The sequence below is a fragment of the Pezoporus wallicus genome, unplaced genomic scaffold (assembly GCF_028554395.1).
Source record: "Pezoporus wallicus isolate ANWC-B61680 ecotype Strahan unplaced genomic scaffold, APGP_CSIRO_Pwel_v1 contig_6401, whole genome shotgun sequence".
In the NCBI taxonomy this organism is placed as follows: domain Eukaryota; kingdom Metazoa; phylum Chordata; class Aves; order Psittaciformes; family Psittacidae; genus Pezoporus; species Pezoporus wallicus.
Window position 1 is genome coordinate 919120 of NW_026638608.1, and position 13543 is coordinate 932662.

The 13543-nt window shown below is 39.3% G+C and overlaps 1 protein-coding gene across 6 annotated transcripts in view; it reads left to right on the forward strand.

The window, feature by feature from the left end:
* The window catches only part of CABIN1 (calcineurin binding protein 1), a 108805-nt gene that overhangs the window by 91411 nt on the left and 3851 nt on the right, over positions 1-13543 (forward strand). For all 6 annotated transcript variants that reach the window (XM_057411383.1, XM_057411388.1, XM_057411386.1 and 3 more), the window contains one exon: positions 2608-2899. In XM_057411383.1, coding sequence (XP_057267366.1) covers positions 2608-2899 — 292 coding nt within the window. The remainder of the gene's footprint in view (positions 1-2607; positions 2900-13543) is intronic.

A 13543-nucleotide genomic window follows, 5' to 3' on the forward strand; every position in this document is an offset into this window, starting at 1 on the left:
AAATATTTTGCCCAAACCACAGCTTCACCTGGAGGAACCAGTTCAAAATAAAACCTAATTTTTCTTGTCCCTAGAACAGCACCTTCACTTTGAGAAACATTAAATAGAAGTTTGGTTTCATCTGTGTATACCAGTAAGGGGTAACTTTAGTCTCAACCTTTTCTCTCTATGTGCTTGATCACATGCAACTTGCAAGACGGCCTTCTTTATTTCAGTGCTTGTCCATTGCCTGGCTAAACACGTGTTGGCCACCCACTGGGGTTCTACCTGGCAGCCAGTTCCCAGTGGCATTCCTCAAACTTATACTGGGGCGTCATTCTCCCTGATGCTTCGGATGATGGGATGGAGTGAACCCTTAGTGAGTTTACATGACACCAGCTTGGAGGGCATGGTCAGTGTGCTGGAACTTGGATAAGACTGGAAGAACTAGCTGAAGGTTCAACACTGAGAGATTCAAAATCCTGTGCCGGGGGCAGAGTGATCTCTGTGCAACAGAGCTGGCTGCGGAACAGCTCTGCCAAAAAAACATATGGAGCTATGGACAAAGAAGTTGAGCACAGGTCAGCAATGTGCCTTTATGGCAGTGAAGTCAGAGAGAGGTGGGTTTCTTTGTCCTGGAGAACAGGAGACTAATGGAGGGTGTGGGTATGGAATTGTCATCTTCAGCAGGGAGGAAGGAACCAGATGAGAAGTGCCATTTAAAGTTGCAGCAAAATTGATTTGGATGAAATGACAAGAAAAAAATGTTCCCTGTGAAGGTGGTAAAGCACTACAGCAGGGGCCCAGAGAGGTTGTGGAATCTCCATCTGTCGTGGTTTGCTACAGCTGAACCCAGGACACCATCCTTGGTGACATTTGGAACTGAGCTGGACACAAGCCCTCAGTAAGCTGATCTGACTGAAGTCTGCTCTGCTTTGAGCAGAAATTGGACTACAAACACGCAGAGGTCCCTTCCAGCAGAAGGAGTGTTGCTGTACTCCTCCTCTCACTAATCATTTTTCTTCTGAGTACCATTCAAGTATTTGCTGAGTTGTTTTCCAAGAGTCCTTTTTCTGTCTCTGGAAATAACTGTGCATTTTTATAGAAATACAGTTTGAGACGCAGTTATATTTTTAACAAGTATGTACCTAACTAGTAGTACCTTCGTGTGTTTCTGATGAAAAAAAAACCCAAACCTGGATATAATACAAGCACGAAAATGTCAGGTTCTACATAATGTATTATGTAAGTTAATGAAGTGCTTGGGTGTGAAGGGTTTTCCCTCTAAATCACAGCTGAAGACATTTCCTCTAGTGATCTCACTGCTGGCTTAAAGCTTTCTTCTGTGCTTTCCCTTAAGTTTGTATGATCCCATTTGTGAGTCTTGAGACCTTTAGTTTTGGAACTGATGGTTTAAACATCAGAAACCTGCTTTCAGAGGCAGAATAGACTTTTTTTTTTTGCTCTAACGCGATAATAGTTGTGAATATAGCTGCTATGTTTTATGTTTTGTGTGCGCATAGCATCTGGCAGGTTTTAATCAACTGCTCTTTGCAGATTGATTAATCAAGTTCAGGAACTTCAAAAATACATTCCACCAATTATTTAAAAAAAGCTGTACTTGCGTGTTTTCCACCTTTGAATTTTAAACTTGTTTGCTCCAGCTGTGATTTACTCTGTTCTCTCAGTGAAATTCTGCTGACTCCTCTGGCATTGTAAAAAATCTTTGGTCATCTAGGCCATTAGGGCCCAATTTAATGTTACATTTGACAGCAGAACTCTATTTCCTATTTCAGACACTCATACTCTAGCACCATGGTTAAAACAAGGGTTTTTTTCACAGTAGAGGTATGAGACAGGAGTTAAATAGCTGAAGATTCCATTCAACTGTATCTTTTCCAGTCCAGTAAGTCTTCTTTGAATGAAGGCCATAAAGAGCATTAAATAAATGTGTTCTCTGGCCTCACAGGCAAGAAGATGTGATTGCTGATAAAAAATACAGAGAAGATACTCGATTTATGGGTACTTTTGTTCCCTTCTTCGGTGAATTTATGTCACCCTTCTACCTTCTGTCTGTGTAATCAATGATACTGCATTAAATTCTTAGCTCTGGCTTCAGAGTGTCACTTTTGGTGCCGCTGTTACTTCTGCAAAGGCAGCAGATCTTCCAGAACATTATTCCAAGTTGGACACCAGTGTTATTCAGTTCTGCAGTTATTGGGAATTTATGACTTGAGGTTAAGATGATCACTTATTTTGCAAGCAAATAGATTTTTCTGCTTTCTCTATTTCTTCTGACATCATTCACTAAGAATTATATCTTCTAATAATTTGCAAATGCTCTTAAAGCATTGCAGATCTGTTTGTTCAGGTCAGGAGTTTGTCAGTATGAATATGAACAAATATTCAAGTGCTGCTTTGCTAAGTAGACCATAAAGAACAGAAAAATAATCCATAAAGACAAAATATTTCTTTATAATAGTTACCTATTTTATAGTCCCTTTAGAGACAGTGTTTTCTGTCTACAGAAAGTTGTACTGCTCACAGTCACTGAAGCAGGTAGCATATGCAGAATTACTGACATGTATTTTCTCACTGTCTCTGCCTGCCCCTTTTTGTTTTGTGTAGGCCACAGGAGAAGCACCCACGACTCCAAAGCATACAAAGGAGAACAGAGAGAGCTTCTTCCCAGTAACAGCAACCACACTGCATCCTACCCCAGTGAATCCAGACACTGCAACTCCTGAAAATCTCCTGAGACTGAATGATCTGCATTCCAAATCCAAACCAACCTCTTCCTCTTCTTCCTCCTCCTCCTCAGCATCTTCAGTACCTCCATCCCAGGAGTCACACAGGGACATTGAGCATCTGCGGAGTCAAAATGCAGAGTCTGCTCCCAGCACAAGTGATCTTGCACATGGTAAGTCTCAGGGACGCAGAATGTTTTGGTGCTCTCTAATGGGTTTGCCAAGGCCACATGGTGCGTCTGTGCCTCAGTTCTGATTCTGTCCTTTTTTCTGATCACTAGACCACACTCAAAAGGCTATAGAGATTTTTGTCTTGGTCCTGAATTGGGCACATTGACATAATACATATTTTGATTACTAGGATTGATTAAAAGAGTGACCACTGTCACATACTTGTGTATGTAATGGAAGTTGCATACTTGCATGCAAAATCATGGAATAGCAACCAAAAAATAATTGTATGTTTTTAATAGAGGATTTTAGTCTGTAATAGTATAAAAATACCCCATTTCTGTTTTATTCAGAGGTGAGGATCTGGTTCTTTAAAATCCTTAAATCTTTAAAAATGTTAGAAGTGATTGCAATTGAAATAAACTGGTGGACAGCCTGCATCTGACTTGCAAGTGCCCTATTAACATAATTAGATGCACAGCTATCACTGCCCTGTATGTGTGTGTGGAGATACAGAACGTTGTGAAAATTCCAGTATTCCACATGGTTCATAAAGTTAGTGTTTCATCACTGTTAATTTTCACATTTGAGAAGAGAAGCATCTGGTGGGACTGGAATGTTGGGAATATATTATTTATAGCCCTTGTATGGTGATATGCAAGGTTAGACTACAGAGAAGGATTGAAGAATCTGAACAAGTGTTAGTTGTTCTGTAGCACAATTGTGTGGCTTGTTTAGGCCTGTGTTGTGAACTTGGTCCTATACAGTTTGTGTAGATTAGGAAAGAAGTAAATGAGAATACTGTCTTTACTGCTGTCATGGCAGACTGGCTTGTTTGCTGTAGCCAAAGTCACTGTGCAGGGCAGTACTGATCCACTTTGGGGAATGAAGTAAGATTAGACCCAATTTCAGACTTGCCTTAGGTACCTAGAAGAGGTGGTTGTGCTTATTTGTAGGACACTGTGCATGATAAGGTGGCAGAGCACCTGCTATATAGCTTGTACTTTCTTGCAACCTTAGCAGAAACACTGTCTGAAATGGTGTCTGCTGCTGCCTGTGCTCACTCCCATCTGTTCACAAGCTTGGGGCCTAACAGTACTCACAAAATGTCATAGACAAATCCATAGAAGCCCAGATAAAGTTATGAATGAACCATATATATAACAGGTATGGTGAAAAGTAGCAGATCGGAGATAGTGCCCAGGTTTGTGAGACTTAACGGTGCATGAAGTTCATTAATAATGAATAGACTCTGATCTAGTCTGGATGTTCTGTGACTTTTTGAAATTTTTATCTGTTCTACTTGTGGTATTTCATTTCTTTCCATATGAAATCAGCCTCAGCATCTGAATGCACATCATCTGCTGAATTTGTCAGCAGTGAAGAGCAAATTAGGGAGAAATCACTTTTCCCAGTTTGCTAATTCCTGAGAACAGGCTGGAATTTAACATCCAATATTAGCGGTTGCTTTATAATGATAGAATTTTTCTTTTTCACAAATCCAGGAGAGATTGTCTTGGGATAGGAAGAAAGGAAAAGGGAGTGATAAGAAAAGGAATGGCTTAGTCAATGTGTAAACCATGTTTGTTATTGTCCTTGTGAAGCTAAAGAATGGAGTTGCATAGTGTCATAAGATGTCTTGGCAAGCTTGTTCAACAGGGAGTAATTTGGGTTTGTGCCGAGACAACGGGAGAAAAGAAATGAATCCTCTGTGAAGCTGCTGTATGCTCACTAAAGAGACCAGTGGTAGGAATGACAATGCAGATACGAACTTGCGCGTTCTTTTGCTTTTCAAACAGAACTCAGGAGCATTTTTGCCATGCTGTCCTCTCTGCAAATACCCACACTGTGGTGATTGAAGGTTTATTTTAATCTTTTGATTGCCTAGTTTTTGTTAGGATTGTAAAGTTACATATCGTTCGTTGTTCTTTCGTGCTAGCTGTACATTGCCTTGGTAGAGAGAGATGGAAGAATTAGCTGCCAGAATTACACCCATGAAACTGTGTCTAAAGATAAAGGGGCTCTCTCTGCAGAGCTCTTATTCCAGTGCTGAACGCATGTGTTGGATGTGGCTTTCTGGCTCTCAGACCTACCTGACAGGTCATTTCTCTAGCTGAGAGAGAGACCAATTACTGCTGTGTCCTTTCTTTTTCTTTTTAATTCTCCTACCTCTGAATCTACCTCCTCTAAAAAGAATTACTTCTGGTTCTGCTGCATCCCTTTTTCTTCTGCCTTCCATTAGCTTTGTTTCTATAAAAGCTCCTCCCATTTTTAGAGTAATCCGTTTTCATCTTTTTTTGTCTCGTCACTTCCTCCTGTATCTTTTTGTTCATGTGCAAGTATTTCACATCAAAGAGTATTAACTGTTACCATTTTCTGTGACTTCACCCAGAAAAAGGAATAGCTTTCCAGGCAATGTTGATTCTGTGCCACTCATTTCTTATGTAAATATTTTAGTGATATTTTGTGTAGTACATGACTAACTGGTACAGAATACAGCGTGATGAAGTCCAGCATCAAAGTGATGATGGTAATTTCAGCATGAGAGCTTCCTACATTGAGGTATAAATGTACATGGGACAGTTACCTTTGTGGCTCAGCCTAAAATTTTCTCTGGGGAAACTAAAATAGGACAATTAAGATAAACCCTCTCCAGCCTGTCACACTCCTCCAGCATTTACTGTTGTAAATTGCTGACAAATCTTGACATCGTATTCTTTGCTCTCATTACTCTAATAATGGTTCTTATAAGAAATGAACAGGAAAACAGTCACATCTGAGTTTCTATATCAAGAGAAGTTTTTATACTTGGAATTAAAGTTATGTGTTTTGATTAAAGCCAGCTATTTACCAAATTGGAATATAAAACCAGAGTGAAAAGTAACACTTCTCCCTCCCCTACATTCAATTTTTGTCCATTAAGGCTAACCATTTCAATATAAAGCTAAGGTCATGATATAGCTGTCCAGATTCAGAGCAAAGGAAGACAATTCTCCTGTATTGTGCAGGATGGTTGCACTCCAGTAAGTCATGTGAATACCCTGCTTTGATTTCAGATGTTTGTTAGCTAGGTGCAACAGGGCAAGTAGTGGTGTAAATGTATTGCAACTTGTATAATTTCCAGACTTTCAGAAGCATAATAAATGAATGCAAGTGAGGACAGTTGTGTGGAAAAATAAGTACAACTGTTGTGGTGAGCAATGAAGTTAAATTGTTTATGTAGGCAGCAGCAGACTCCCTAAAAGGCAGATGTTCAAAATAAAGAGTATTTTGAAGCGGCGAGTCCTAAGAATTCAGTTACAGCGTTGTAATCTGGTAGGCTTTTAACTGGCATCAGAGTTGTAAGAGTACTTTTGGGTGTACAGAGCATCTTTTCACAGAAGTCTGCAGCTTAGTTTCTTTTAACAACTGGTACATCACCTTAAGTTGATACTGAGTTCTCAAAAGACTGAGGTAATTCATACAAGGGATGGGGAAGTACTACAAAGAATGTCAGCTCTGTAATTTTGCACTTGCAGTGTCTATCTTCATATTATAAGTACATGGCACAGGGGTTCAATGTGATTCCTCACAGTTCTAGATATCCAGACATGAGTGGACATCCACAATCCCTGTTTCTGAGTGAAATAATGGAGATTGTAGGTTGTCATCATTAGTTGAGATTAGCCAAATACTGATCTCAGTGTCTTCTGTGTTTGATTGTCATAAATTTCTAAAGACAAACATGGATTTTAAAAGCCTGTAATTCAGAGAGACTGAAAACTTCCTGCTTACACAAAACATCCAAAATATTTGGCCCTGTTGGTAATGCAATACTTTAACTCTGGATTTCAGTTCAAGCTTTTGGATACTTTTAAAATGGAAGTAGTAACATTCAGCCCTCTTAATTGCAATCACTGTTTTACCATATTTTTTCTGCTGAATACAAAGCCATGCTTTAGAGAGTTGTTCTCAACTGATGACTCAAAACCCCCTGAAACACAGAAAATATTAGACTGGCCAGGCTTCAGTGGCCTCATATGAGTCCTTGTCATGTAGCAGTCACCTGGCATGAGAGTTGTCTCTTCAATGCACATGTTCTGCTCTCTTTTTCTTGTGTTACTTGTATGCAGCTTTTGTCATTTCCCCCTTCATTTCCCCTGTTGTCTTATGCTGGGTTTTGGCAGCTGTTTTCCTCAGTTCCCAAGGTTGAATTCCTGCAAGGCTTTAAAAACTCTTACTGAAATACTTGCAACCCCATGCCTTTGGGTAGGGTAGAAGCTCCTATCAACCTGTTAGTAACTGCAGAGTCACTAATAGAAATCAACTGGGCTGCCTTTAGGTAGCTCTGCGTTTGCTGTCTCTATGTCTCTGATCTCATGCTGCTTCAGCCTCCTTGGCATTGGTATTCTCACTTCCCTTTGTCTGATGCTTGCTTTTCATGAAGCTTTTTATTTTTCACAATGGGTACCCTCTGAAAACAGTTTCACTGCTGAAAGTCGGCGGAGGTTTCCTGTTTGTGAATGACTTCTTAATTCTTTTTTGCATAGTGCTCAGACAGCACCAGTTAGTCCTGTCTTTTTCTCTTCCCTTTGTGGGAAGTATGCTCATTTGCTTTGCTGTCACAACAAGGGTTTTAACTCAATGTCCATTTCTGAGCTTTACCTTTCAGATTCCTAAAGTATTGTTCAATCCAGTGCTGTGCAGAAGATCCTTTTAAATTAAAACTGATACTGTATTTATGTACCCATGTTGTAAGAACAAATAGGACAGGAGCAGCAGCTTCCCAGCTGTAGCCTGTGAGGTGTTGGTACACAGCCAAGGGTTTAGTGCAGCCTGGGCAAGTCCAAGAGGCTCTCTAGCCCCATGCACCCTTGGATCCCCCCAGAAGATCTCAGAAAGTCACTGGCCTATGTATATCTTATACGAAAGGAATACAGGTTTTGGAGACCTTTTGTAAAAGAACATGGTAATGATGCTATACTGTTACAATATGTTTCAATTTCACTAGTTTTAGATCACTGCCAGCAGCATAAAATTTACATATATTCCTGCACAAATGAAGACTGAAAAGAGATGTAGTAAGCTTACTGCACAGGTATTATGTTACTTACAAAGTTCTTAGCAAATTGTGAGGTGTCATTGTATTCTTTTAAGAGATGTTTCTGACAGCTGCTTTTGCTAATTGCATTGTGCTTAGCTGGCTATCAGGTCAAAAGAGGATAACATACTGACAGAGAAGGAAAAGTCTTACAGCTTCCATGAGGTAATGAGTACGTAGCATTCAGAAATAGTAGGCTGCAAATGAGTGACTGGTACTATCCACAGGTGCTACTAGGTGATGCTCTTCAAATGATGTGTGCCTGCTCAGTCAGATACTAAAACACAGCTATCAGGTACCTGTATTTTTGTAGTGCCATTTGAACGTTCATGTAGTTGAATATCAAACTGTTGTCTTTCTGACCTAGGCCCATACTTTTTTATTTTTATGGAAGTTCTGTTTTGTTTTAAGAAGAGTAAGTATTGATTTCAGAGCGCTTTTTTGTTTGTTTACCAACAGGCACACCTGCTTTCTGCACCTCTAGGAAGCTTGGTAGTGCAGGAAGTGTTTTTTGGACATAGGTACTCCACTCTCTGCTGTTAGGGTGGCCCCAGTGTGGCTGTTACAGGGATCTGGTGTGGCCCATACTAATTAGGAATTAGTATGGGCAGGGACTATTTCCAGGAAACACTTTCAGAGCAGCCACCTGTTTTAGTCACATTCATGTTGTTCTGTGACAGCTGACCTCGGCATTAGGAAGCATTTTGGGGTATGTCTCACATAGTTGTACAGTAGGCTCTCTGTTCAGGACCCCAGTGATAAATATAGCAATGTGCCATGCTGTTACAGTACGAACTTCTGTTCACCAGGCTGCTTGAATTTCTTTCATTTCAGGGGCAGTAGAACTTGTGTTCTGCAGCTTTTCGCCTCCAAAATTACTTTGGCACTTAATTTTTAACACATGGCTCTGTGTGTCAGCTTTGAATGTAATTTCCTGAATTTGGCATTTCAAGTCAAATACTTATTTCTACAGCTATGACTTGGTAGTGGATTTTTAGAGAAAAAAAAAGTCATGACAGGCTATTTGGAATCAATTTAGATAAGTAAACATGTAAGGAAAGGTGAGCACCTATACCTACCACATCTGTGATGAACTAAGCTGTCTTAGTGCCTGCTGTGGTATAGTAGCTCATGGCACATACAGCTTGAGGGCTGATGCACCCTTATTTCTTGGGTCAGCATCCTTAAACAAGCTGTGTTCAGCTGAACCAACCTGTGTTCCAGTGCAGTCTTTCTGTTGACATAGTAGCACAGTGTATGAGGAAACTCTGAGTTCCTTCAAATTCAAGCTTTCCATGGCCTTTGCAACTGCTGTGTGGGGAAAAAAGCTGTATTAATTCCCAGCACTCTGGAGGGTGAGGCAGATGGAGTACAGAAGATTAATTGTTTTCACATTAGCACTGTTCTTTGGAAATGTGGTAAGATTACTGTCAGGGAGCAAAGATCAGATCCCTTTCCATCACTGTGAAAAAAATAAGATCTACCTTGAACATAAATGAGTAACAGTTCTGTGAACAATTACATGTGCTTTGGATGGCCATAAAAACACAAAATAAACCAGTTGTTACTGGGACCAGTTAAATAAGTATTTCCTAATGTCTGTAGGCACATAGAATTCAATCCTCACTCTTTTGGAGTTGCTGGAAAACAAGGTAGTACAGATTTGCTAAATCATAGTAATGTATTTTCAGGCTTTTTGTCTTGACACGCAGAACTGCTGGGGAAGGTATTTTGTAGAGGGATGAAGGCAAGTGGTGCAAGTGCTTTATTTAAGCACTTAAAACTGTTGCTTGTTCATTTCTCCAAGCATTTGCTTTCAAAATTATGTTAGTATTCTGTTCTGGAGTTCAAAGCTCAGCTCCTTCCTTTTTCCTATAATGAAATGGTGTTTTGTGCATGCAGTGTACGTTTTTTTTTTGTATCCTTTAACATATCAGTGCTGTAATATTTCAAACTGCTTTTGTCAGAAACTGGAAAACGTTTTTCTCCAGGTGCTAGTCACATTTTCGGGGCTTATCTTTCAGTTGTCATCTAATTGGTTTAGTGCATGACTAAAGAATTTCTTTGAAATTCCACCTAACATTACAGCATTACAAAATATTTTAATGTCTCGTATACCTGGCAACATGAGGAAATCAAATGCTTAAGCGTGCAGTGCAGTGCAGAGGGAGCAGAACAAATGTTTACTGGTTACAGAACTACTGCTTTTAAACTTTCTCCACATGTGCAAATTGCCACGTGAATATTTTTGACGGTGTTATTTTTCACTTTATACGCATCAGAATAGCAATGTACATTGTCTTGATATAAAAATGGTTGCAGGGGTTGCATAATCTGTATGTTCAGAATGTGTGGATTGATGTATATAGTGTATTCTCTGTATAAAGAGAGACCGAGAGAGAGAATATTAACTGTGATGAAGTCATGAACCCAGGCGCCCGCTATAGGCATCTGCAAACACTGGTTACCCTGGCAACAAGTGGAAAGAGGTTGGAGAGGAAAGCTGGAGTAGGTTGTTGCATTGAATTGTTTTCAGCTTGTTTCTTCCTCACTAAAGCAGGGAGATGTTGAAAGGTATGATGTCCCTCTTTCTATGTGTGTACGATTTTATATGTATTTAGACAGTTGTTGGGAATGGGAAGGCTAAAAATACCCCATACTTGTCATTCAGCTCAATTGGAGACAGACTTTTCAACAGAAATAATAATATGCATTGCAAATCTGTGTTGTTTTTTTTTTCTCTGTGCTTGATTTCTGTGTGGTGTGTTGTAAGGTGAAAGTGCTAAATGGGTCTCCAGAGTACAGTAACTGTTCCATCTTCAGCCTGGAGACAAGTGACTGTTGCATATTATGTCTTCAGAAACTGATTTTATTTTAAACTGGGTTTGAAAAGCTTACGTTTGAAAACCTGCCAGGGCAGTACAAATACTGGGTATTGTCAAGATTTGTTAACCGATACTGAATGTGAGCTTCTGAACTTCTTCAGAATGTGCTGTGCTTATAATCTTGTGCTCTTGCACTTGTGCAGAATATTGTGGCTCATGAGTTAGTGGAGTCTTTACCTCCCTGGGGAAAGTTTTTATTAGAAAAACTAGGACATTATGTTCAGGGCTGTAACAGCATCTTCCACAAGACAAATACCAAGATAGTCTTTTAAGAAATCTGTTTTAGACAAATAATGGGAGATCCTGCCATGTGTTTCTTCTTGATTACCTTTCTCTCTTTGACCCTTTCCTTCTGAAAAAAGATACAATAAAATATCTGTGCACTGTATTAAAGTATTAGTATAAATGATGAAATACACACCAGAAGCAACCAATTCTTGTAATTTTCAAGAATAAAGAAAAATATTTTGTTCATTAACTTTAACTTGGGAATAATGCCACTCATAAAAATTGCACAGAATAAAGTATATGACCCAGTCAGGGAATAGAAGCCAGTCACTGTGCATTTAACACCTCTGAGAGCAAGGGATTGATTCACAGACAGTGATTCTTGATTTCTCATATACTGAAAGACACCGCCTAATAGAATATTAACAAGTGTTGTTTCCAGAAGTGCAGTGATAGAAATACACACTTGGTGTGCCAGACTCCTGCTCTTTCATTTTGAGCCACTTCTACATGAAAAAGGGCTGACACATAATTTTATTCAAATTAAATCTAGTTTTACTATACTATAAAACTGGATCTTTAAAACTTAATAAAAACAAGTATGTGATGAAAGATCGTTATGAGTGTACTGATGGCTCCTAAAAGAACATAGACTGGTATTAGTCTTGTAGCATCGTCCTAGAAATAGGCTGCCCAAAACAGCTTTTGTCAGTGGGACGTAATTTAGTTAAAGCACAGCAAATCACCTTAAGCAATAATGTATCTTACAATTAAACAGATTGTCAGAGCTCTTACTCTGAATGGTGAGCTAGTAAGTAATTCAGTAGTTGAGTGCATACAAAACTGTTCTCAGCAGTATAGCTGAGGCTGTGGGGTTTGCAGATTATTTGTATAGTATTGTATCTGCTAAATTAATTACTGTTTTGTACTCTTGATTAATAAGTGGATAAGAAAGATTCTGTTAGTACTTACCCTAGATACTTAAAACTGTGATTCAGGAGCATTGGAGCAAGTTAAAAAGGAGTTCTTAGCTGTCTTGCAGGGTGATCTTCTGAAGTCATTTTTAGCTTGCTTTTCTTCAAATGTTGATGTAATGTCTCTTCCTATCTTTCGATCAAGTGTCTTCTAGCATTTCAGTGTGTGCATCTTCTGGGTTTAGACTATAGCTTATCTTCAGATGCTAGCAGTGTAATGGATACGCGTATATTGGCTTTGGGTCACGTTAGGGCTGATCCTTCTTTGTATGGTCTCTTGTACTTTGTCGGCATGTGGTTAAATCATACGTGTATCTGGTATAAAGGGCAGGCAGCTACACAAAATGAGCCTTCAGCCTTCCTCTGCTTCGTAAACAAGGAAATAGTGAATTATGATTTTCCTAGTTGAGATTCCTGTAGTTAAGTACTTCCTCCTGTGTTATTTTTAAGCTCATTCGGGCTATTAATACAATGCGTGTATAGATGCAACGATTACTTTTCTACTTCTAATGCTGTATTTTGAAGTATCCACAGAGAAATGTGCAAAAGATTGCTGAGAATAAGAACTACATTCTTCTGCATTAGATGTTTCCATTTTGTGCTTGATAGTGAGTGAACATCACAGAACAGAAGCTGCCTGTGATTTGTGCTGTAGTGTGTGACCTTTCCTTTCTGGGAGCTGTTGGAGAATTCTCTACAAGCAAACTCATTTATCCTAAGGCTTATATTGGCTATCAGCTACAAGTTTAGATGATGGGTTCTTTTCTTTACCAATGAAAATTAGTGGATGAAAGAACTTACAGCCTGCTTTGTTAAGCCTTTTCTTGTACAAATTATTCAGGAACCCTAGAAAATCTAATCCTTTTAAAAATGTTGCATCTTTCAAACTGCATTGGTCTGACTTCTACCAAGGTGTTAAGCTGCAGTGTTGTCTTAAGCATTTTCTACAAGTGAAACTCTTGTTCAGGAGCATCTTAGTGTGGTAAATTCCAAGTTCTTATCTACACTGGTGAAGATGGTGAAGCGTTTTCAGCACCTGAGGGGTTGGAGTAGTTTAGCAGTGAGGAAAAGTTGAAATGGATATTCCTTTTCAAGGCCCCACACTGTCAAAATCCTAAATTAATGTCGAACAATGATGTAATGAACATATAAAGAATTTTAGACCAAGTTAGGCTGTGAATATATGTTGTATCTGCTGGTCTATGATAGCTGCCTGTGTGCACCGTAGGCTGTGAGAATACAAGGTGATTCAAATTAGCCTGGTTTTGAAGGATATCTTCATTTTTATCAGAGTGAGAGCTTGTTTGTGTGCCCATAGCCTTGAGTGGTTTGCTGCTGATTCAGTCTGCCCTTCTCAGAAAGGGCACCAGTAGCTCGCAGCAGTTCAGTGAATTTACTCCTGTTCTGTACAGTATGCATCTCGGTGTGTAAGAAAACTGTTTTAACACTGCATTAATTGAAAAGCTGATACAGCTGGTG